The sequence below is a fragment of the Cryptomeria japonica genome, chromosome 2 (genome assembly GCF_030272615.1).
Source record: "Cryptomeria japonica chromosome 2, Sugi_1.0, whole genome shotgun sequence".
NCBI classification, from domain to species: Eukaryota; Viridiplantae; Streptophyta; class Pinopsida; order Cupressales; family Cupressaceae; genus Cryptomeria; species Cryptomeria japonica.
In genome coordinates this window covers 159,541,662-159,566,653 of record NC_081406.1, presented here as the reverse complement: position 1 = coordinate 159,566,653, position 24,992 = coordinate 159,541,662, and the positions used below count along the sequence as shown (strand labels likewise).

At 35.7% G+C, this 24,992-nt stretch overlaps 1 protein-coding gene across 1 annotated transcript in view; it reads right to left on the bottom strand.

The window, feature by feature from the left end:
* The window catches only part of LOC131070552 (uncharacterized), an 87,792-nt gene extending 79,561 nt beyond the window's left edge, over positions 1-8,231 (bottom strand). The window contains exon 1 of the mRNA XM_059213417.1: positions 8,012-8,231. Coding sequence (XP_059069400.1) covers positions 8,012-8,231 — 220 coding nt within the window. The remainder of the gene's footprint in view (positions 1-8,011) is intronic.
* Between the last annotated feature and the right edge of the window lie 16,761 nt (positions 8,232-24,992).

The following is a 24,992-nucleotide window of genomic DNA, read 5'->3' as shown; positions in this document are numbered from 1 at the left end:
GTTTCCAAAGATTTCGATATAGATCAGTTCCAAAACATGGTAGGACATCTTATAGCCCCTCATTGCTTGTCATTTTCTGAAAATGATGACGCATCTTTACAACATCCTCACAATGCTCCTTTGTATGTTGAAGTCCCCATTAATAAAACTTGTGTCAAATGTGTACTCATAGATGGAGGAGTTGGCTTAAATATTTGTGCATTAAGTTTGATAAAAGCTTTGGGATATTCAGAGAATGCAGTGGACCCAAAAAAGAAAATAACCATCAAGGGTTACGATGAAGCAGAATGTTCTTCTAAAGGAACTATTGTGCTACCAATAAAGATAGGACCCATGGTAAAGGATACATTGTGTCAAGTTTTAGACTTAAATCTTTCCTACAACATTCTTCTGGGAAGACCCTGGATTCACAAGATACAAGCAGTTCCTTCTACATATCATCAATGTGTGAAATTTCCTCACAAAGGGCAAGAGATCACTATAATTGTAGATTCTAGTCAATATTGCAATAATTTGAAGCCAACACAAGATACAAGAGTTCCACATAACAGAGAATTAGTATATCATACTAAATAAATTCAAGCAAAGTTATGGGAAACTTTTGAAGAAAAGCTCAAGTTAAATGATGAAGGAATGGGAAAATATTCTTTGAATAAATTTCCACTTTCCCCTAAGTCATATGGAAAACCAGTAGATATTCAGTCACAGACATCAAGCAAATAAAAACATATGTTTAAAGGAACCTTTGTTAGTGTTGGAACCCTTGAAGAGGAAAATGAAGACAAAGACATTCTTGGTTGGTTATACAAAGATCAAGATAAAACTATAGCAACAGCAGTAGAAGTCAATATTCCCATAAAACAATATGGCAAAGGATATGAAATCATGCAAAAGATGGGATATGAAGGAAAAGGACCAATTGGTAAGCAACATCAAGGTATTTCAGAACCTATTTGTCCACACTCACAATCCACAGAAGATAAATCTAGTTTGGGATACCTGAAGTCTAATCAAAAGCAACACAATACTCAACAACAAAAATGGAGAAAGAAATTAGTTTCTAAAGGAGACAATTGGCAAGAAAAGCTACATCAAGTGGCCAAAATAGTAGCCAATAAGCAAAAGAAGCAAGAAGATCATGAAAAGAAAGAAGAAGAGACTACTATCAAAGGTGAACAAAAATCTTGTCAACAAATTCTAAAAATATAAACAAAGGCAAAATCTGAATGAGATATTCCAGAGGCAGTAAAAATAGAAATGACAGAAATCAAGGAACTTTTTGCACCACGACATTCCAGTATGGTATAGTGGAGTAATCTTAGATGAGGATTCAGAAATAGATTCCAATGAATATGAATAGAGTCCAGACACCTTATCCACTACATCAAGCAAAGAACACAATGAAGATCAAGCAGCTATCATAAAAGAAGACTTGTTTATTGCAGAACAAAAGATAAAATTAGAAAGAAGACAAGAGAAACTCAGAATTCAGAGAAAAGAGGCATATGCAAAAAGAAAAGAAAATGACAAAAACAGCGACACAATGCCACAAGAAGCGCAAACAAGGATCAGATATGCAAGAACCATAGAAGAAATAAGAGATAGTCAAATTGGATTAACTATTAGTCCAGAAGAAGCTGAGTTTGAAAGGAGACAAAATCTATTAAAAGAATCCTCTTTATCATGTACACAAGTCTATCAACTCCAAAATGCAAATGAAGTCAATCAAGAAGAAAATTGTAGTACCAAAGACGTGTGTGTTGATATAATCCATTCATTTAAGGGACAAATGTCAATTGAAGAACCACTTGAGTGTGAACTGCAAAATGCTAATATTAATCTTGTTGAGACTAATTCAAAAATGCTTGAGAAAGATAATCCTCAAAAACATCTAATCTATGACAATACCTATTCTATGTTAAATTATGATCATGTCATGAATGTTGAAACACCTAATGATGATAGTGATTATGATTTACCCGTTCTTCATCCTGAACTAATTGATTGGGATAATTTAGACAACCCCGAACTAAATGTCTTTTCCAATGATCATGACTTAGCTGTGTACCTTAACGCTATTGAACCCATCCCACCTAAGATATCTTCTACTACATAATCAAGTAATGTTTTTCATAGTTAGGAGAATGCCAAACTTTTCAGTCGCAAAAGTGAAATAAAACAAGGAAAGACACCTATTGTTGAAAACCATTTCATGGCAACATTAGTTCAATCAAAAGAGAAAATAAAGGGCATATCTAATGATGAAAACCTCCTTGAGGCATCAGAAGATGGAAAATTTGACATTTTTCCTGCATATTTTCAAGAAAGATCTGCTATCCTGATAGAACCAACAGAAGCAGTAAACATTGATACATCAAAGGATCCTAAAATACTTCATTTTTTTCCCTCATTATCAGAAAAAGAGAGGAAAGAATACATGGAATTCTTTAAGCAATGACAAATAAATTTTGCTTGGTCTTATGCAGATATACCAGGGCTTAACCTAGATCTTATCATGCATCATCTTAATGTGGATTTAAAAGAAAAACTTGTTAAGAAAAGGCTAAGAAAGATGCACCCACATATTGCTCTCCTTGTAAAAATTGAGCTCAAGAAACTATTGGAAGTGGGATTCATAAGACTAGTTGCTTATCCAGAATGGGTTTCAAGTATTGTACCAATATCAAAACTAGATAAGAGCATAAGAATTTGCACAGATTTCAGAGATGTAAATAAAACATGTCCAAAAGATGATTTCCCACTACCAAACATTGATATCATAGTAGACTTGTTAGTAGGGCATGAGATGTTTTCATTAATGGATGGCTTCTCAGGATATAATCAAATAAGAATCACACCTGAAGATCAAGAGAAGACAACTTTCACCTGTGAATGGGGAACATACTACTGGAATGTTATGCCATTTGGGCTTAAGAATGTAGGAGTGACATATCAAAGAGCTATGATGATAATTTTTCATGACATGATGCATACATTCATGGAAGATTATGTCGATGACATACTTGCAAAATATCACACAAGAAAAGAACATTTGAACATTCTAAGCAAGATTTTTGATAGGCTAGAAAGATATCAATTGAGATTAAATCCAAAGAAATGTGCATTTAGGGTAACCTCTAGAAAGCTCCTTGGGTACATTATATCAGCTGGTGGCATTAAAGTTGTTCCTGGGAAAGTTAAAGCTATCATGGAGATGGAGTCACCTAAGAACATAAGTCAATTACGATCTTTACAAGGAAGGTTGCAATCAATCTGGAGATTTGTGTCCCAATTGGCCGATAGATGTCTTCCATTTACCCATCTTCTACATAAAAATGTTCTATTCAAATGGGATCTAAAATGTGAAGAAGCTTTTTTACAAATAAAAGAATATCTTATGAGTCCTCTAGTACTGATATCTCTATGTCTCAGCAACAAGTGTATCATTAGGCGCTCTCCTAGCTCAACATGATGATGAAGGAAAAGAAAGAGCAGTTTATTATATCAGTAGAACACTTGTTGGATATGAGTTAAATTATTCATCAATTGACAAGATATGTCTAGCAGTTGTATTTGCAACTCAGAAGCTACGACATTATATGTTGATTCATTCTGTAAAACTAATATCAAAGATAGATACTCTCAAATATTTGTTGAGCAAGTCAACATTAATGGGGAGACTAGCCAAATGGGTTATGATACTAAGTGAATTTGACATAGAATATGTTGACTGAAAAGCCATCAAGGGACAAGTCATTGCTGATCAATTGGCTGATGCACCTTTACAAAATAATATGCCTTTGCACATCGAATTTCCTGATGCAGATATCTTGACAGTAAGTACAAACTTTTGGGAATTATACTTTGATGGTTCTTAAACTCAATATGGATTAGGTGCAGGAATCTTTTTTATCACACCTCAAGGACATACAATTCTGAAATCATATAGACTGCGATTTCCATGCACCAATAATATTGCAGAGTATGAAGCATTGGTTACAGGGCTCAAAATGGCCATTGAATGGAACGTTAAGGAACTACATGTCTATGGTGATTCACAACTTGTCATTTATCAAATAAATGATGAATATCAAACAAAGGATGACAAGCTTATGCCATACAAACAGCTAGTGGAGGAATTTAAAGGATATTTTAAAGAAATCACATTCACCCAGATTCCCAGAAATGAGAATAAAGTAGCAAATGCAATGGCTACAATAGCATCTCTCTTGCAAAATAAAGAGAATCAACAATGTTATCGATTTCTTGTGGAAGATATCTTAACCCCTACCATTCAATCCCAACATACCTATCAAATTTGCCATATATCAGGAACCAGTCAATCCCTATATGATCAAACCTACCAATATTTGAAAGATCATATCCTTCCTTTGGAATTATCTCATAATCAACAAAGAAACTTTATCCGTTAGTCCTCTCGCTATACCATTATTGCTGATATCCTATATAGGTGTGGTGTAGATGGTACATTATTGAGATGTCTTGAAAAAGATGAATCCGAGAGAGTTCTTAATGACATTCATGCGGGTATTTGCGGTACACACTCAAGTGGTTTAACATTGGCTAAGAAACTTATTCGTATGGGTTACTTTTGGCCAACTATGGAAAGAGATTCATTCACCTATACTGGAAAGTGTAAACAATGTCAAATTCATGGAAATCTAATTCATGCACCAGCACAAGAGTTATATCCTATGACAGGATCATGGCCATTTTCATAGTGGGGCCTGGCTTTGGTAGGAAAGATCAATCCCTCATCTTCTAATGGACATAAGTTTATTTTGGTTGTTACTTAATATTTTACTAAGTGGATTGAAGCAGTACCTTTAACAACAATGATAGGAAAACAAATATCATCAATTATTCTAAATTATATAATCTGTCTCTACGGAGTTCCTATGACCATTATCATTGATAATGGAAGACCATTCAAAAATCAAGATGTAAAAGAGCTATGTGAAAAATTTCATATCCAACATAGGTTCTCTACTCCATATTATCCACAAGGTAATGGTCAAGCTGAGGCATCAAACAAAACTATTTTAAAAATCTTGAATAAAATAGTCAATGAAGCTGGAAAAGACTGGCACATTCAGCTAAATCCTGCTCTTTGGGCATATCGAACAAGTGTCCGCACTCCAACAGAGGCAACTCCATATTGTTTGGTCTATGGATCAGAAGCTATATTACCTATAGAAGTAGAGATACCTTCTCTACAAGTATCCTTGCACGGTCTTATACCAGAAGAAGAACAAAGAGTCTCTCGACTCTAGGAACTAGAACTGATTCAGGAACATCGCCAAAATGCAACAGATCATTTCAAAGTATATCAACAAAGAATGGCAAGAAGCTATAACCACAAAGTCAAGCTGTGCATTTTCTAGATTGGAGACATAGTTCTAAGGCAAAATCCAACAAATCAACAAGATCAAGAAAAGAAGGGCAAATTTGAACCAAATTGGCTAGGACCTTTTGTCATAGTAGCAACATATGGATCAAGAGCATACAAATTATCTACCCCAGAAGGTGATTGGTTTGATGAACCTATCAATTCTATCCATCTCAAGAAATTCTATGCTTGAGATATAAAGTCCTAAAAAAAAAAAATCAATAAAAAGCACATAAAGTCCTGAAAAAAATCAATAAAAAGCATATATAAAATACAACAAAAATGCAATAAATTTAGATGGTGAAAACCTGGTAAACAGGCACTATCTAAAAAGTGAGTTCCTCCATCTATGAGATCACTTTACGCACCTATCTGCTTCATCCTATCGCATCTATCGCTTCCATATATCCTAGCTTATCCATTTCTCAGAACCATTTAGCAAGAAATATGTAGCCTACCAACAGTTATCAATCTTTGACATACTTGTCGTAGTCATTGTCTTAGATTTTATCAGCATCTATCAATCTGCATTTGTATCCCTCTATGGTTTGGATCTTGATCAAATTCATACATCCATAATAAATTTTTATTTCTGCTAGGGGCAAAATCCAAATTCCTTTTGCTAAGGCGATCTTTTGAATCTTCGAAAATCCAAAAACACCTAGGATTTTGAAACAGATAATGAGCAACAAAGAAACAAAAATCAAGGCATTTCATCAACAACTGAATCATGAAACTTAGAAACCAAAGAATCAATCAACAACTAAATGAGATTATCCAAGATCATTCATTAAAATGATTATATCAGTTAATGACCATTAGAAAATGTGAATGACATACAAGATTCAGTGTTTATATCTTGATTTTATTGCTAATCATGTACTCTATGTGACTCAAGGATGTCCATGACTAGAGAAGCTATGATGGGGCATGATTATTTTCTTTGATTGCTGTCTACGGTTTATCTCTTACTATGGTATAAACTTGTCTTAGGATATGATTAGTAAAAGATCAAGGAGGACGTTCCAAGTCATGCATGAAAGGAGATAATCCTTGTCTGTTCTACAAGCGATACTTAGGTCAACTTGATCCATTATATCAAGTTGCTTGTATTAACTTGCTATATCAAAATCCATGTAAGGAATACTCAGGTCATCTTGAATCATTATGTCAAGTTGCTTGTATTTTTCTTACAATATTTTAAAGCTCAATGATGAAATCAAACACTGTTACAAGATAGCATATGAAGAATGGCAGTATAAATTTTAGTTAGATCATTTCATTGGATCACTATTCATTGCATTATAAGCATTCATTTATTCGTTGCATTATAAGCATATCATTTCATTAACAGATCAACGGTCATAAATAAAGATTAAGTATACTTGGACAAACAAAAACAATTTGCATTTAATCATTGTAGGTGCATTCATTTTAATCATTATCCATTTCATTTTAGTTGCATTTTATCATTGCATTAATTGTATTCAATTAAGTGCATTTCATTAACCATTTAAAGTATCATCATTATCATTTTATAAAGATCATTTAGTTGTATCTTTTTCACTTAGATTCATAATCATTATAAGCATAACATATAAATACAAAACAAATCAATCATTCATGTACAAATCCGTATACATCATCAAATAGAGTATCTCATCATTATTCCATTTTATCATTTAGTTGCATGCATAAAATTTCAAAAGAAACATTTCATATAGATCATTTGTATGTACATCATCGTAAGCATTAAGCAATCATTCATTTGCATTTTCATATAGATCATTTGCATTTGCATCATTTAAGTTAAGTAATCATTTTTCATTTGCATCCGAAATTATCAAAATCAAAGCAAAAACATTTATCATTACATCATGTAAGTTATTATCATCATATCATTATTCATCTACTCATTTGCATCCATAAAATCAAAGCATACAAGCATATAGATCATCATATAAAGTAACATGCATAATAAAAAGCATCATCATATAGAATCCATGTCTGCATATAGATCATCATAAAACAATAAAAGTCCAAGTATACAATGATATCAAATAAACAATACAAATGCTCCAAATCAAATCACGGCTGTCCTGTACCACTACCACCTGAATCTATCCGTCTCTATGGCTGTGGGCAAGAAAGATCCTCTAGATGCCTATCTACCATGCTCACCACTCCTCTGAGGAGGTCCCATGACCCCACCACTGCTAGTATCCATCAACACGGTGGTCTGATAACTACCTGCTCTCTGGCTCTCTGCAACTGCCTCCTCATATCATCGTCACCAATAATAAGTCTCCTTCTCGGCCTGAAATAATGCTCTAACAGTGTCTGCTAAGAGATTACGTGATCCAACCTGGTGAATATGATCAATAAGACCCTGAGTATTATAGTGTCTCCTAACAGTTGTGTCTCTCTCAGTCATAAGAGTCTATATATGTGCTTAAAGTTGATCAATTTGTGCTCTCAAACTATCAATAGTATCATGCCTTAGCACATCATGCTCTTGTATAACTACATCTGGCATATCCTACACTGGTGCAACCTGCTCTAGTAGATCCTGCTATGGTGCATGAATCCCAATCCCCTCACCACCAACCTGTCCAACTGCTGGAACCTCAGTTCGAGTAACTCTTCGAACCCGTCGTCTAATCAGGGGAATATGATCCTCAGGATCCTCATCATCACCACCATGAGCTCCAATAACTTTAGGATTTGGCTGAATCTGTCCAAAATCAATACCTCTCCCATAACCCTCATCCAATCCAGTCACTCTACCTCCACTCAATGGCAATCCTCTAGGTGATCTCATCCCTACCCTTCCAGTATCCCTCGAAATCCATCCACCATCTCTCCCACCCATAGGATGAGGTCTCTCAATCCTACCAGCCAGTCCAAATGGTCCTCCACGGACTCTCAATCAACGTCCTCTCTTATTACTACTTATCAAGTTGCCATTAGTTTTATGTTCAAAGTTATTCTATATACTCTAGTCGGTTATCTCTACCGAAATATTTAGTCGGTATGCACAGTCTAGTCGGTTATAGAAGAAAGTAGTCAAGAGCCCAGTATGCACCGAGTTGTCTACCAAGTATCATTCCATGTCTACCGAGTAGCAAAGATGACACACCAAGTTGATATACATCGAGTGAAATGTGTTACCAGATTTATTGAACCTAGACATACATATGGAAACATGTTACAAGATCAAGGAACATAGAACCATTATCACATTGGAAATTGCACTTAAAGATTGTGTATGATTTTGAGGTCATCTAACCAATGAAATATTTTGCATGGTTATTCATTTGATAAAACATGTTTGTAAGATCGAAGCAATGAATGGATCATTGACATAAGAGATCTATTTATACAATATGGATTAAGAACATATATATATATACATGTAGCATGACAGAAAGGAAGATATAGAAATATATGAAGCAAGACATGTGAAAGTACTAAGTGTTCTGACTATTATAGAAATGTAGAGGTCACTGAGAAGGATTTCAGAGAATAGTCAAAGAATAGAGTAAATAGAAGGGTTTACCGAGTTACTATATGGGTTACCGAGGTATGCTATAAGCAAGGTAATCTTATTCTGAGCACATAGAATCTGCTATAACATTCCAAATGTAAAGTTGTAGATATTTGTAATGATTTTATTATAATATTTTGAAGTTGTAAGAGAAACCTTTAACAGGGTAAAAGACTCTAATCAAGTCTATAAATTGTAAAGCCTCTAACCAGGTGCAACATTTAGATTAAGTGTTGTAAAATCCTTTAGCAAGGTAGATCTAATAGATCTTGATACTCCTAACAGGGTAAGCTATTAGAAATAGCTAAACATGTAGCTCTAACTGAGCAACCTTTATTATTGTAGTAGTGAAGTTCTGGGTGCCATCCCCACCACAGTTTTTCTCTCTAACCAAGAGTTTCTGCGTAACCAAAATATATGCATTATGGAGTGAATCATGTATGATTGTTATTTATTTGTTTTAGCATTATATTATGTTACTGCACTATTTAGTTTATGCTTAACAGTAAAGTTATTGTTAAGAAAATGATTTGAAGTACTGATTCACCCCTCCCCTCTCAGTACATTAGCTTTCCATATTGGGCCTAACAATTCGTATCAGAGCCTCAATCTTGGAAAAGGGTTTAACTACCTAAAGAGAAAGATCTTATCAATGGAAGGCTATAAACAATCTTGGAGGATTGTGTATCTGCAAGAAGAACTGGATCATGCTAATCAAGTGATTGCAGACATGCAAAGGCAAACGCAAAAATCTCTAAAAGCGAGAAGAATATTATTTGATGATTTGCAGGACTCTCAAGAGTTAGTGGAACAAATTGAGACATCATCTGAGAATAGTATATCTGAAGAGATAGAGGAAGTGATTGGAGTATTGAAAGAAAAGAACAAAGCACTAGCTGATCAACTAAAAGCAATGAAAAGAGAACATGAACATTTCAGCACACAGATGACTGAAAATCTTGATGCATTGAGGATAGCCGAGGATAAAGTAAGAGATCTAGAAAGAGAGAAACAACAACTTGAAGCCTTAGTATCTGATAAGAATGATGAAATCATAAGGATGACTAGAATTCAACAAAACCTATCAGATCAACTAGGTTATGCACATCATGAGGCAAATCTAAAAGATGATGAAAATCAAGCATTGAGACTTGAAGTATCAAGGTTGACCAATGAACTTGAAACAGAGATGAAATCCAAAGAAACACTGAAGAAGAGTTATGAAGCATCAAAGATGTTGGATGAACAACTGAATACAAGAAGACCCAACAAAGATGCAGGACTCAGTTACAAAGGAAAAGACTCTACCAAGAAGGGAATCCATACTACCGAGAGAGGAGAATCATCAAAGCAAGCTGGAATCAAGAAGAACATCAAAAGAAAGAAGCCAATTTGCAACTACTGTGGAAATCAAGGTCACACTACCAACATGTGCGAAATCAGAAAAGCTAAGCAACCAAATGTCACTAAGTCCAATGGTTATTATTACAATTGCAATAAATATGGTCACACATCTAATCAATGTAGGAAAACGTCTATTAACAATTATCAGAAGGCAAAATTCAAAGGGTTTTATAAAAACTGCAATAGATATGGACATAATACCGAGAAGTGTTGGTTTAAGCAAAAGAACTATATGTGGTGTGCACACCGAGCAAACACTGGAAGCTACCGAACCCATAGAGATCTTAACTGACAATATGTTGCAGTACCATGGGATTACAATACAAGGATATGGTGTGAATGTTGTGGAAGATATGGACATATAAGTGCCAACTGCTTTATAAGGTTTGGGATGAACAACCGAAGATCATGGAGAAATCCTGGTATGGCATGTTTTCATTGTCACAAAGTAGGACACTTGGCTGGAGATTGCAGAGATCAACCTAGAACAGACACTGAAGAAATAAAAGAAAAATTAAAGATGATTTGGAAAAAGAAGGAAATTGTGTCAAATGAAGAAAGCACCTTACCTACCGAGTGAGGTGCTCCTATTTCAAATTAATCGGTAAAGGTATGAAGGGACTGCATTCTCTCAAGGTCAAATATTAACAATTCCTATTTTATTATGTACTTAATTCAAAATATGCATAATTAAGATGTAGTAGTAAGTTTGAAATTTTATCAAAGTCTTTTGGAGCACTATGCAGGAAACCTGTCAAGTCGGTGAATACAGGAAACTTGTCAAGTCAGTAAATGAAGGAAGTTTGGTTACTCGGTTAAAGCACAAAAAATGTAAAGAAAGTTTAGTGAACCGAGTGCATTTAATGTTTTTGACCTAACCCACACGGAGCCCGATAAGGTATATTGTGTACTTAAAGAATTCACGTGGTCATTTTCACATACCAAGTTTTTGAGAGAGCAGAGAAAAGAGAATCTAAGGCGATCAAGCCTTCTACAAAGAAAATTCAAGGTATTTACATTAATCTCAATGCATTGTTAAGGTGGTTTACCAATCTTATCAAGTTGTTATTATCTGCTAAGTGTGAAGCATCTGTCATTTGAAAATCCTCAAACCCTAAGGATCTTTTGTTAGTTTTTATCTGAAATCTACAAATGGCACCTAAGATCCAAGATCCCATCATTGTTAAGAATGTTGAAAAGCCCTCACTAAAATACTTGTTAACTCCCAAAGTTGCATCTGAACCAAATGACAAAACCGCATTTTCACTCATCCCGAATAGAGTGTTATTAGTCGAGGATGTAAGATTCTTCACCAAATGTTGTGTGGAAGAACTCAGTCATGTTGAAATCAAAGACACATATGATGAATTGTGCACCAATGGTAAATTGGATAGCAAGTTTGAGCACATTAAGATCAAGGGATTAACTGAAGCCCTAACCTATCCCTGTGTGTTCAAACCCCAGTGGGTCAAGTTTGTTCTGAGTAGAGTTCACGATGATTTCTTGTGGCTAGAAGAGCAACCGTTTAAGATTACCAAGAAAATCATTCATCTGATTACTGATTACCCTATTTATGATCATGCCCGAGCTCAAAAGATGATATCACAGAAGGAATTGATTAGTTTAACCAGAGTGGAATTAGATTGCAGAGGACTGAAATTGAACAATGTCACTGATGCAGAACTAAAATTTTCCAATAGAGTAATAGGTTACTATTTCTTCCAATCGGCAAGGGAAAATAGTGTACCCTATGGAGCAGTAGACCTAGCATACAAAATTGTGAAAAAGGGAATGAAAATTGATCTATGTGAGGTGTTGCTAAAAAAATTGTTTGAGAATCTGAACACCATCAAGAAGTCGAAGAAGAACAACTCGGCTAATACACTAAAGTTTGGATCACTACTTGTATGCATGTTTTTGTATTTTGAAAAATTCTTTCCATCAGTTGGTAAAGTTGTTTGGGAACTACATCGACCAATCACCCATTAGATCAATGACTTCATCAAGAAGCTAGGTGATAATTTTAATGATATTATGGATGATTACTTCAGTAAATTTTAAGAAAAAATGCATAACAGGTATCGGATTCCACCCAAGCTAGTGGAGAAATACAAAGATGACATATGTTTTGAAGTAGACATTGATTACTATTATGTGAATGTTGTGGAACCAAGAACTCAATCTTTGTCACCTATGGGTTACGAGATTGATTTTGACATCACACAATAGCAAATTGATGCATTTCTTACATTAAAAAGGCATGCTACCAAGCTAAGGTATGGAACCTATGAAGAAGTGAAGGAAAAAGTAAAAATGAGCATTGTAGTACCCAAAGCTACAAGAAAGGCAACAAAGATGATAAAGGCATTATCAGAAAAATTCAGAGAAGATTCTTCCTCCACACCTATCAAAGGCACTATAGCCATTACCAAAGAGGAATCTGAAGCCCAAGAGGTAGCTATAACATTGAGCATCGAATTGCCTAAGGGAAAAGTGTTGAAAATAAAGAAACATGACACATCAAAGGCCTCACCGACTCCTCCAGCAAAGCGACCTATCACAAGAGAATTTGCAGTGTCACTGAGTAAGAAAACAAAGAGTGTTACTGTTCCCAAGGTAACAAAAACTTACAAGAAATCTACTCGGAGACTCATTTTGGCAAAAGAGTCTAGTGACACCGAATCTGAGGATGCAAGCAAATTTCAAATTGTCAAGAGCAAGAAGGTAAATGTACATAGTGTTGAAAATTTTTATACTAATCTGAAGGAATATGGTGGATTTGGAGGATTCAGATATGTTAAGCATGAATCCAGAAATGATGATGAAAAGAGACAAATAGAAGAAGCTGTCATCTGCACACTTCTGAAATTCCGATTGGTCCCATTGGAAGTCTCTAATTCTCTTCCAAAAGAATTATATGCACATATTGATAATAGGTGGCAATATGCCTTGGACTCAGAGAAACAGATCAGGGAAAGAAGTCTGGTACATCTCTTTCCTGACATGTCGGTAGCTGAAATAAAAGAACATCTGACAACCTATCACACAAAGTTCCTTGTCAAACAAAAAACCTTGAAACTAATGAATGGGCTATATATTGAAGTGGAAAATGAGACAAAAGAAAAGTGGCAGGAAATCTTTAGAAACAAGGATGTCGGTGAGCAAGCTGAAGTTGAAATAGTTGATGTCACTGAGCAAGATCCTGATGTTACCAAGCAAGACCCTACTGACACCATTCAAATCGATGAAGATATCATGGATACAGAGGCACCTGAATAGGAAATGATAGAAGACAATGCATATGCAAAACTTCTATCTAGTGAATCAGTCTTGGAATAAGTTCAACCTTATCCACTGGTCAATCAACCTATCTCAACCGAAACCTCTCAGGATACAGATAAAGGCACCAAAGGTCACAAGTCTACAATAGGAGAAGGTACTACTCAAGAACATACGTCTCAAGATCCTTCTAGCACTGAAAATGTTGCAACTAAGACACCAAGTACTAAGACACCAAAGGACACTATAGAGGCTAAAGAAACCAACCAAAGTGTTGCCTCTACCGAGCAACCTACCGAGGGTCATCAAGCCTCACAAGCCATTGTCTTAGTTCAATCGGTGAAAGGAAAAGAAAAGAAGGTGAAAAAGCATAGTTTCAAAGTAGATTTGTCAAAACCAATAGTGTTGCCCAATGTTGATATATCTAAATTAAAGGGGCAAGCACTCATTGATTTCAGTGAACTATGCAAAGCAAAGGCTGAACAGGAAAAACAAATGGCTATTCAAAAGAAAAATAAAGTACTTCAGAAGGTGAAAGAACTCTTAATAGATATGCTACCTGAAGCTACAATAACCAAAGATGCAGCCATCTACATTCAACTGGATGAACTCCTAACCAAGATAGAGACATCTGGAGTAGATGCATCCGAATATTTGAGCAAGCTAAAAGACAAAGAGCTCACTACAAAAATGATAGAAGAGGTACAGAAAGTTATAGCTATTGGCAAAGTCAAACTTGTCAAATTTATTGCTGAGTTGTCCCCTCAACTCAAGCACATTCTTTATTTATTTCAGAAACTCTGTACATTTTCTTTATTCATTAAAGACATCAAAAATAAAATAGAAACAATTAAGAAAGAGATCACCGATCTCTCACATAAGTTGACCACCGAGCCCAATTCAATTCAGAATTTCTATACAAAGTTACAACAGCTCATGGCTCAACAATAGGACCTAAGAAATGAAGAACACAAGATCAGGATGGATATAATGACACTTCAGACATTACTCCTTCCTCATCTTTCATCCATCCAAGAACAGATCAAACGAGCCACATACTTATCTACTACACAAGAGGGAAGCACTTTAGATGGCTTAATATCATTATTGGTTGATATTCAAGCGCAGAATTCTTTAATGGACAGTGTAAAGGATGCCCTCTCTGTCGCTCTCACCGAAGCACGTACAAAGTACAAATCCATTTTTGACCAGTTGCCACCACCGAATGGTAACTAAATTTTGATGTTTGCCAAAAAGGGGGAGTGATATAGTATTCAAAGCATCAAAGTATAGTATCAAACAAAAGGAGTGTAGTATACAGGGGGAGTAAACCGAGCAGAGTAAGAAGAGTATCCAAGCTCGCAGTGAACTGAGCAGTGAATAGAATAGTAAGCAAAGAATAAGAGCAGATCACCGAGCATACAAAATTAGAGTTTTGTACAGTATATTGATAAGGGGAGTATATCTGGATATATTATTTTATTGACTACTATATATACTGTCAGTATAGTCAAATTTTGCAAGTATATAGATTTTTGAGTTATAACTTTGAAAGTAGTTTTTGTCAAACATCTCAACTAATGTCAAAAGAGGAGATTGTTAATACTTATCAAGTTGCCATTAGTTTTATGTTCAAAGTTATTCTATATACTCTAGTCGGTTATCTCTACTGAAATATTTAGTCGGTATGCACAGTCCAGTCGGTTATAGAAGAAAGTAGTCAAGAGCCCAGTATGCATCGAGCTGTCTACCGAGTAGCAAAGATGACACACTGAGTTGATATACACCGAGTGAAATGTGTTACTAGATTCATTGAACCTGGACATACATATGGAAACGTGTTACAAGATCAAGGAACATAGAACCATTATCACATTGGAAATTGCACTTAAAGATTGTGTATGATTTTGAGGTCATCTAACCAATGAAATATTTTGCATGGTTATTCATTCGATAAAACATGTTTGTAAGATCGAAGCAATGAATGGATCACCGACATAAGAGATCTATTTATACAACTTGGATTAAGAACAAATATATATACATGTAGCATGACAGAAAGGAAGATATAGAAATATATGAAGCAAGACATGTGAAAGCACTAAGTGTTATGACTATTACAAAGACATAGAGGTCACCGAGAAGGATTTTAGAGAACAGTCAAAGAACAGAGTAAACAAAAGGGTTTGTCGAGTTACTATATGGGTTACCAAGGTATGCTATAAACAAGGTAATCTTATTCTAAGCACATAGAATCTGCTATAACATTCCTGATGTAAAGTTGTAGATATTTGTAATGATTTTATTGTAATATTTTGAAGTTGTAAGAGAAAATTTTAACAAGGTAAAAGACTCTAATCAAGTCTATAAATTGTTAAGCCTCTAACCAGGTGCAACATTTAGATTAAGTGTTGTAAAATCCTTTAGCAAGGTAGATCTAACAGATCTTGATACTCCTAACAGGGTAAGCTATTAGAAATAGCTAAACATGTAGCTCTAACCGAGCAACCTTTATTATTGCAGTAGTGAAGTTGTGGGTACCATCCCCACCGTAGTTTTTCTCTCTAACCAAGAGTGTCTGTGTAACCAAAATATATGTGTTATGGAGTGAATCATGTATGATTGTTATTTATTTGTTTTAGCATTATATTATGTTACTGCACTATTTAGTTTATGCTTAACAGTAAAGTTATTGTTAAGAAAAGGATTTGAAGTACTAATTCACCCCTGCCCTCTCAGTACATTAGCTTTCCTTATTGGGCCTAACAATTGGTATCAGAGCCTCAATCTTGGAAAAGGGTTTAACTGCCTAAAGAGAAAGATCTTATCAATGGAAGGCTATAAACAATCTCGAAGGATTGTGTATCTACAAGAAGAACTGGGTCATGCTAATCAAGTGATTGTAGACATGCAAAGACAAATGCAAAAATCTCTAAAAGTGAGAAGAAGATTGTCTGATGATTTGCAGGACTCTCAAGAGTTAGTGGAACAAATTGAGACATCATCTGAGAACAATATATCTGAAGAGACAAAAGAAATGATTGGAGTATTGAGCACTGGCTAATCAATCCTACTAGTTGGTCCAAATGGTCCTCCACAGACTCTCAATCGACATCCTCTCTGTTCAACTCCACCACGACCACCTCCATCCCCACCATCATCTCCACCTCTCCTAGCCTCATGAGCAGCTCTAAGCTCTCGTCTACCTCTCCATCTCCTGATAACAAGATCATTTGAGTCATCATCATCTATTGAGCTAGGAGGAGGATCTGTTGGATCCGTAATCTGAGGAAATGGATGAGCTAATAAATATTGATCATACTCTGTAGTAATCCCGGGATCCAGAATGTGTAATCTCATATCATATGCCACTCTCGGAGTAGTAATAAACTCTGCACGAGCAATCTCAAATGACAAAGATGGTCCCCAATCTTCCCTATCTCTGTATCACTATGCATATATAGTCACACCAATAGGCATAGGCTGAATGATACCAAACTGTCTCAAAATCTGACCAATCAACTATCGCTCAACAATGAAAGGTGTCCGACCAATAAGATATCTACTCTGTATAATAAGCAGTAATGTTTGTGCATTATCCATCCATGGCTCATAATCAACATATGGTCTCCAAGTAATGCTATCTAAAGAATCAAGCACCCAATGCCAATACTCCATCTTACCCAGCTTATGTTGAGTAAGGATACCTGCATAGAAATAAACATATGGATGCCTCTCTCCATGAACTCTATGATGGATAGGCCATGTAATAGAAATGTGCTCCCAACACCAGATCTATAATAAACTACATCCTATCGATAAAATAGCACTCTCATCATACACAACCTAGTGTAGATCATGATATAAATGTGCCAACATGAAAACACCCCAAGCATATCGCGTCTGATGCTACATCATGCTAAGAAGAACCTCACCCCATCCAATAGAAAAACCTTGCAATCGCCTATCAGGACATATGAATCCTCCAATCAAACCAGCTAGAATAACAAGAAGAGTCTCGTAGTACATCACCATATCTACCCATCAGATCTCTCCTCTACCAATGCTCTCATCAGCAAAAATGACTCTGCAAGCCTTTGTACCAACTCGATCCTGATAATCATACTGCACTAGCTCACCAGTCACTGGGATATGCAGAATCCTATAGACATCCTTAAGAGTAACACTAATCTCACCCGTCGACAGGTGGAAAGTGTTATGCTCGCTGTGCCATCTCTTCGCTAATGCAGTCAACAATCCTCTATTATGTGTAATCTCAGGCATAAATAATAAATGGCGTAAACCACATGTATCTATATGTCTAATCTTAGCCTGGGACAACTCTGGAACTAAATGACGTATGGCCATTAATTTCTCCCAACATTGGAGAACATCAAGTTTCTCCTATTTTTCAAGAGAAATCAATCAATCAAATCAAACTAACTCAATCATCAATTATCAATCAATCAAATCAATCAATCGACCAATAAAATCAGTCAATCAACCAATCAAATCAATCAATCAAATCAAATTGAAGCAACTTAAGCTATCAAATCATTTTAAACCTATCAATCATGGTTTATTATCAATCACTGAGTTTGATCAAAAACTCTGCTAAACTCTTGCATCAGAAACTAAATTGGTTTCTTACAAGCTACTTAATCATCAAATCTATCAATCAATCTAATCAGAGCTACTTAATCATCAAAATCTATCAATCAAGCTAATCAGAGGTACTTAATCATCAAATCTATCCATCAAGCTAATCAGAGCTACTTAATCATCAAAATCTATCAATCAAGCTAATCAGAGCTACTTAATCATCAAAATCTATCAATCAAGCTAATCAGAGCTACTTAATCATCAAAATCTATCAATCAAGCTAATCAGAGCTACTTAATCATCAAATCTATCCATCAAGCTAATCAGAGCTACTCAAATATCGCACCTATCAAATCAATCTAATCAGAGCTACTCAATCTAGTAATCAAAGCTATCTATCGATCTATCAATCATGCAATCACTCAATCACGGCTCTATTTTATCATACATGCATATCAAACACATTAAAACTAATCATCAAAGTGATTTTTAGCTTTTGTACCTATCAACAATATCAAATTTAAACAAAAGCGCTATCTTTTTGAGCATATGTGCTGATCAACGATGCATATGCACTAATCGACCATGCATATGCGCTGCTTTGAGCATTTATGCTATCCTATTGAACATAAGCGCTAGCAAATGACACATATGCGCTACTTTAAGAAAAAGCACTAATATTCTATGCAAATGCACTAAAATACAAAGCAAATGCGCTAAAACATTCATTTGCGCTAACCAAAATTGCATATGCACTAAACTTAACTGCAAATGCGCTAATCTAAAACTCAAAAAGATCAAAAATTTCAAAAATTAAAAAAAGAGTGCCTAAAACATGAAATTTTGAATGAAAACTTGAAAACAAAGCTCGGGATAAGATACATACTGGATACCCATACTCGGCTGGCTGCTGATATCACTGAACTCGCTCAAATCGATGACACTCAACTGGAATCACCATTTTGGCCACCTCAGCAAGAATATTCTCTCCAAAAGCTGACAAGGATAACAATGAAGTTAAAATTAGCCTTGGTTAATTTTATATTTACTATTTCAAGAATAATTAATTTCAACAATGGGGCAATTTAATTTGCTTTTTACAAATGAATTTAATTGACTAAATTTTTTATCACATTATCACGAGATTAATCATTCAAACTAAAATTTTTGACAATTTCATGATCAATCTCCTGAGGAGGCACACAATCTGGATTTTCAATTTCTATCAGGCATTATCGAGACTTGATTTAATCTTTGAAACAATGTTGTCTCGACATCATTTCAAAGAGGGGCAAAATGTATACACCTAAAAATTGGCTATGAGCAATTAAATAAATATTTTATATTTATTTTAATATTTATTCTTCTATTAAATAGTTAATTCGAAAAGATTAATTAATTTAATTCATTTACATATCTTTCTATTAATTAATATTTTATTAATTAATTCATTATCCTATTCTTCCGAATTAATTAAATTTCTAATATTTAATTATCTTATTCCTCTAACCAAGTTAATTAAATATCTAATATTTAATTATCTTCTCCAAACAATTAAATATCCAATATTTAATTGTAAAGCAGAAAAATCGAACCCTAGTTGTTCTCCCCCCCCCCACTCCAAGGAGAGAGAAGGGAGAGTCACTAGGGTTGATGGTTTTCACTTAGGAGAGACTTTACATTCAAAAGAGGGGTTGAAACCCACAAGATCCAATCCCACACAATGCAAGACTAGATTTTAAATGAGTTTCAAGGGTTGTGACATCAAGGATACCCTCTTTTGTAAAGAATGTAGATAAAATGATTGAACTAGGAATGCATGTAAAGTAAGAAAGATTCGCTTGTAAATGGAGATAGGGATATGGGATGAAGCTACGGACCTAGAATTAGCAATAAAATGTTGAGACAATGTTGTTCTGCAAATTTGAGCGAAAGTTGATGGGACGATGGTGCCCGGAGTGCACACAGTCCTCCGAAAAATCCGCGAAACGAAGGGGGATCTGTTCGTCTCTGCACAAGGATTCCAGATCTTCAATTACAGCTGCGTACCTGCAACCTACACATAGAAAAGAGAGGACGATTGGGGGGTTAGGGATTAGGGGTTTGCCTTTAGGTCAAACCCTAGTTTTGGAATTAAATAAGAAATGAGAATGCTGTAAATGTAAATGTTTGTAATGTAAACAAGTACTGATACCTTGTTGTAAGAATGTTTGTATTCTTACATGCGAAGGTGTAATGTATGTTGTATGTTGTATGTTGTATGTGATCTCCTCTTCAATGGTTGAATCCTTGTCTTGAATGCAACACTTAGCCTTGAATGGAGACTTAGAATGCTCAATTACTTGAAGGAATGCTTGAATGCTTGAATGTTTGAATGTTTGAATATTGCTTCCGCCTTTTGCACACATATGTTTTTTTCTCCCTTTTTGGAAGAGGAAATGTAGTTTATATACTTGTCAATTAGGGTTGAGAGACTGATTTTCCCGACCTTAGGCCGACCTAGAAACATTATTTTCCAATTTGCAAACTTAAAGACCCGATGCCCAACAAGAGACTGGGCCCAAAATAGGGCCAGGGACCAGGGCGCTGGGCGCCATGGTCCCACCTCCCGAGACAGCAGGGTGCAAGGAGGGATTAGGCCAAGGTGTAGAAAAATGCAGTTTTTGATGTCACAAGCAGGTTTCGGGGTCTCCATTCAGGTTCAATGTTGTGCCGCCATCGTGAAGACCCAAATGCAGTCGAAATTGCAAGTGTCGCAATTTTAGGACGCTACATTTAGCCCCCACTTTAGCGGGAGTATAAGCGTACGCCCATACTTCCGGTAAAGTACAAGGAAACAACATTGAAAAACTTTCACCACGTTAAGGAGGCAAGATACACCAAGCCCCCAGTGGACTAAGGATCTTACGGCTTTGATTGACAAAGTAAAAGGGAAGATCACGAGGGAGAACCATGACTGTCAGTAGTAAAGTTCCCTCACTATGAGTCATGCAAGAAAAATACCAAAAATTTTCAAGGCAAAGCTAAATTCGCCAAGAAATTTTCAAGTATCTTGAAAAGATATGAACGGGATGTATGCCCCCCTACGTTAAAGCGATCGCACACGCGTCACCAGGGGTGATTGCTTTAAGGTAGTGATACATATAAAAATGAGAAGGGAAAGGAGCACGTTATCACAAGGATTTAGCCCCCAAGCGTGAGATAAGCCCAAGGATAATAGACACAAAACACAAAGCACGAGGTGACTTCGCTTTCCTTGGGGTCAGTATGCTGTATGATAATTCATGTATATCATATGTATGTATGCATAATTGTTCTTCATTCCCCAATCAAGGAAGGTCACCTAGAAGAAGGGAACACGTGTCTTTTGAGTCAACATGAGAGAGACCAAAAGAGATCTCAATGCTTTGCATCATCCTTAAGTAGACAACACTAAGGACAACAAATAGAAGAATGAGAATAACACATAGAAGAAGTAACAAAAGAGATCAAGAGAGGAGGAGAGAGTCTGCTATGCTAATGAAACTAGTCTAGCATGTCATCCACCCCCCGATCTTGCTGATCAATATTTCGGGAAGGAAGGAAACACGCTAGAGGAGGAACATCCAACACAGTAGATGAAGCTATCACAAGATCCAAACAAGGGCTATGTTCATGTTCCAAGCCACATTGTTCTTGTCTAGGAGCTAGGATAAGTGCTTTAGAAAATTCATTAGATAAATGGTTATCAACATCAACATATTCATATTCACTATCACAAGAAAGAGGAGTAACATTTTCATCATGAATAACATTTTCATCTATATCATCATCAAGATTTATAAAAATAGGAGCTTTAACTTGCACAGGATCAAGACCATCATGCATCTTATGTTTAGGAGATTTTGGCTCAATTTTCGGCTGAGGAGAAAATGGAATAATACTAGCTGAAGGTGTTTTTGGGGATTGCAAAGTTTGAGAAGCAGCTGCCTGAGCTCTAAGAAGACGCTTTCATCGACGTTTACGTGCAGAACGATTTCGTCTAGTCTTAGTAGGAAGTTGAGAAGATTGAGGAGGAGGAATGTTCTCATCCTTATCACTTGGGTGTTTAGGTTATGGTCTCTTAGGTTGAATTATAGGAGAAGAGGAAGGTCTCTTTTCTCCATAAGAGGAAGGAGGAGGAACTGCTCCATATAAAGGAGGAATATTTGGTTTAGGAAGAAGACCAAGTCCATCATGACGAGGAGGTATAGGTCTACTTTTAGGAAGTTTATTAGATATAGGCATAGTCACATTCATAGGGATGGGTTGGGAATCTTCTTGAGGAAAGACATTAGTTTTATCTTTCAAAGGAAGAACTTCCTTATCAAGAACGATAGGAATGTCAAGTTTGGGTGTTCTAGGTTCACTTAGAGATAGGATCATATCTTTTTTCCACTTTTGATAAGATTTGAAAAGATGATCACTCCGCGGTGGAAGAGATTGGAATTGTTTAGGCCAAAAATAATCAATAGGAATGCTAGAAGTTCTTTCAACTGGTTTAAAGAGACTATGATTGACAGTAACAACTTCACCATTATGGGGAAATTTCAAACACTTATGAATAGAAGAAGCAATAGCTTTCATGGAAGATAACCAAGGGTAGCCTAGCTTCACATGAAATTGTTTGGACGATGGAATAATAGCAAAGTCCACATCAAGGGATTTGTTATGTACCTCAAAAGGTAATGTAATAGAACCAATTGCAGGAGAAGAAAATGCATCAAATAGTTTCACAACCACATTTGTTTCATCATAGATCACTTGATTCAATTGCAAAGTAAAAAGAAATTCTTCAGTAATGACATTAACCATACAAGAAGGATCAATAAGCACTCCATGGCAAGGTGTATTCTTGACTTTTGCAACTATATATAAAGGACCATCAGGTGCCCTGATAGTTTCACTGGAATCAAATGTGATGGAAGGTTCTTTAGGGATTTTTTGTTGTTCCACAAAGTTAATCACATTCGGAGTCATAGACACAAGACTATCAGCTGAAAAAGAGGAATCATTAGACTCAATCACATTAGAGGTATGAGAAGGTAATGGATCAGTAAAAATCTTAATATTTTGGTTAGGAGGAGCTACAAATGTGTTGCCTTTATCATTCATACTTGAAGCAGAGATAGTATTATTATCAATCAAATCTTGAATTTTACCCTTTAAAGCAAAACATTTTTCAGTATCATGCCCAAGTTGACGATGAAATTGACAAAAAGATTTGTAATCAAAATAGGGTGAATTAATCTGTGCAGGATCTATTTGCCTTATAGGAGGAAGAGTAAGCACATTTTGTTCCAATAACTTATTCATAATACTATGCAATGATTCATTCAAAGGAGTAAACTTTCTTTCTTTTTTGAAAAACTTAGAAATAGGAGGCACACCTGATGCTGCATTCACATTGTTGTTGATGATGTTTTCATTGAATTTAATGGACTCTCTGTTCGGTTTAAACTTCCCAAATGGTTGTTGACTACTATCACCCTTATCACTCGGAGCCATAGGATTTGCTTGTTCCATTTGACTCACAGTCAGTTGATAATTGTGAAGAGTTGCGCACAACTGTTGGAAAGAAGTAAACTCAGAAAATAGAAGTTTTTCTCTAATATCTTTTTGTAAATTAGAAATAAAGATTCTTTGAATATCATTGTCAGGTACTGGAAAAGAAATTTGAGCATACAAATGCTTATATCTACCAATGAAATCAGTCACTTTTTCTTTAACACCTTGTTTACAATGCATTAAATCAATCAAAGTAACTTTAGGACTTATATTGTTTTGAAATTGTTGAATAAAAGCATTTGCAAGTTGTTTGAAAGAATTAATAGAATAAGAAGGCAACGAGCAATACAATTGTAGGGCTTTATCTCTTAATGTTCTAGTAAACAGTTTTGCAAGCAACCTTTGGTCATAAGCAAAATCAGTACATATTGTTTGAAAGGTCTTAACATGTGTTAGAGGATCACCCTTACCATTATAAAGCTCCAAATGCGGAATTTCAACATGTTTAGGGGGGATAGCTCGAACAATGTCAAGAGAAAGTGGGCTCGCAACATGAAATGTGGGCACACTAGTCTTAGATTGATTCATAGAGGCAATTTGTTGCTGTAAAGAAGAGACAATTTGTGCAAGATTGTTAATGGTCGCTTCAGTCGAAGAGTTCATATTAGACGTGTTAGATTGTGATGGAGGTGTTATGTTATTGAAAGAAGGTAGAGAGTAAGGTGGTGGGACACTATGATAGTTAGTCATAGGAGATGATTGGAAAGGAGGAACACTACAAGGAGGAATGGAAGGGTAAAATGAATTGCCCCCTTGCGTCATGTTCATTTGTGGAGATATAAGAGGAACACTCATTGAAGGAACGAATGAAGAAGTCGGATTGAATGAAGGAAGAGGGTTGATTGAAGAAGAGGGATTGCCCCCATGACTGGTGATCATAGGAGGAATGTCTTGTATTGAAGTAGACATTATGTTTGATGTTAAAGTAGGTATACTAGCAATAGAAGTTGTCAAAGGAATAGAATGATTGACTTGAGTAGGGGGTTGTGTATAACCTAAAGTTTCGGCACAACTCTTCATAGGCATCACATTCGAATCCACAATGTGTGCAATACCACGCAAAATATCAATTCCATTCTTATCACTTTGAACCATACATTTTAGACCCTCAATTAATGAAAGAGCTTCGCTATCGGGGTATTCTTGAGACATCCATTGTCGAAA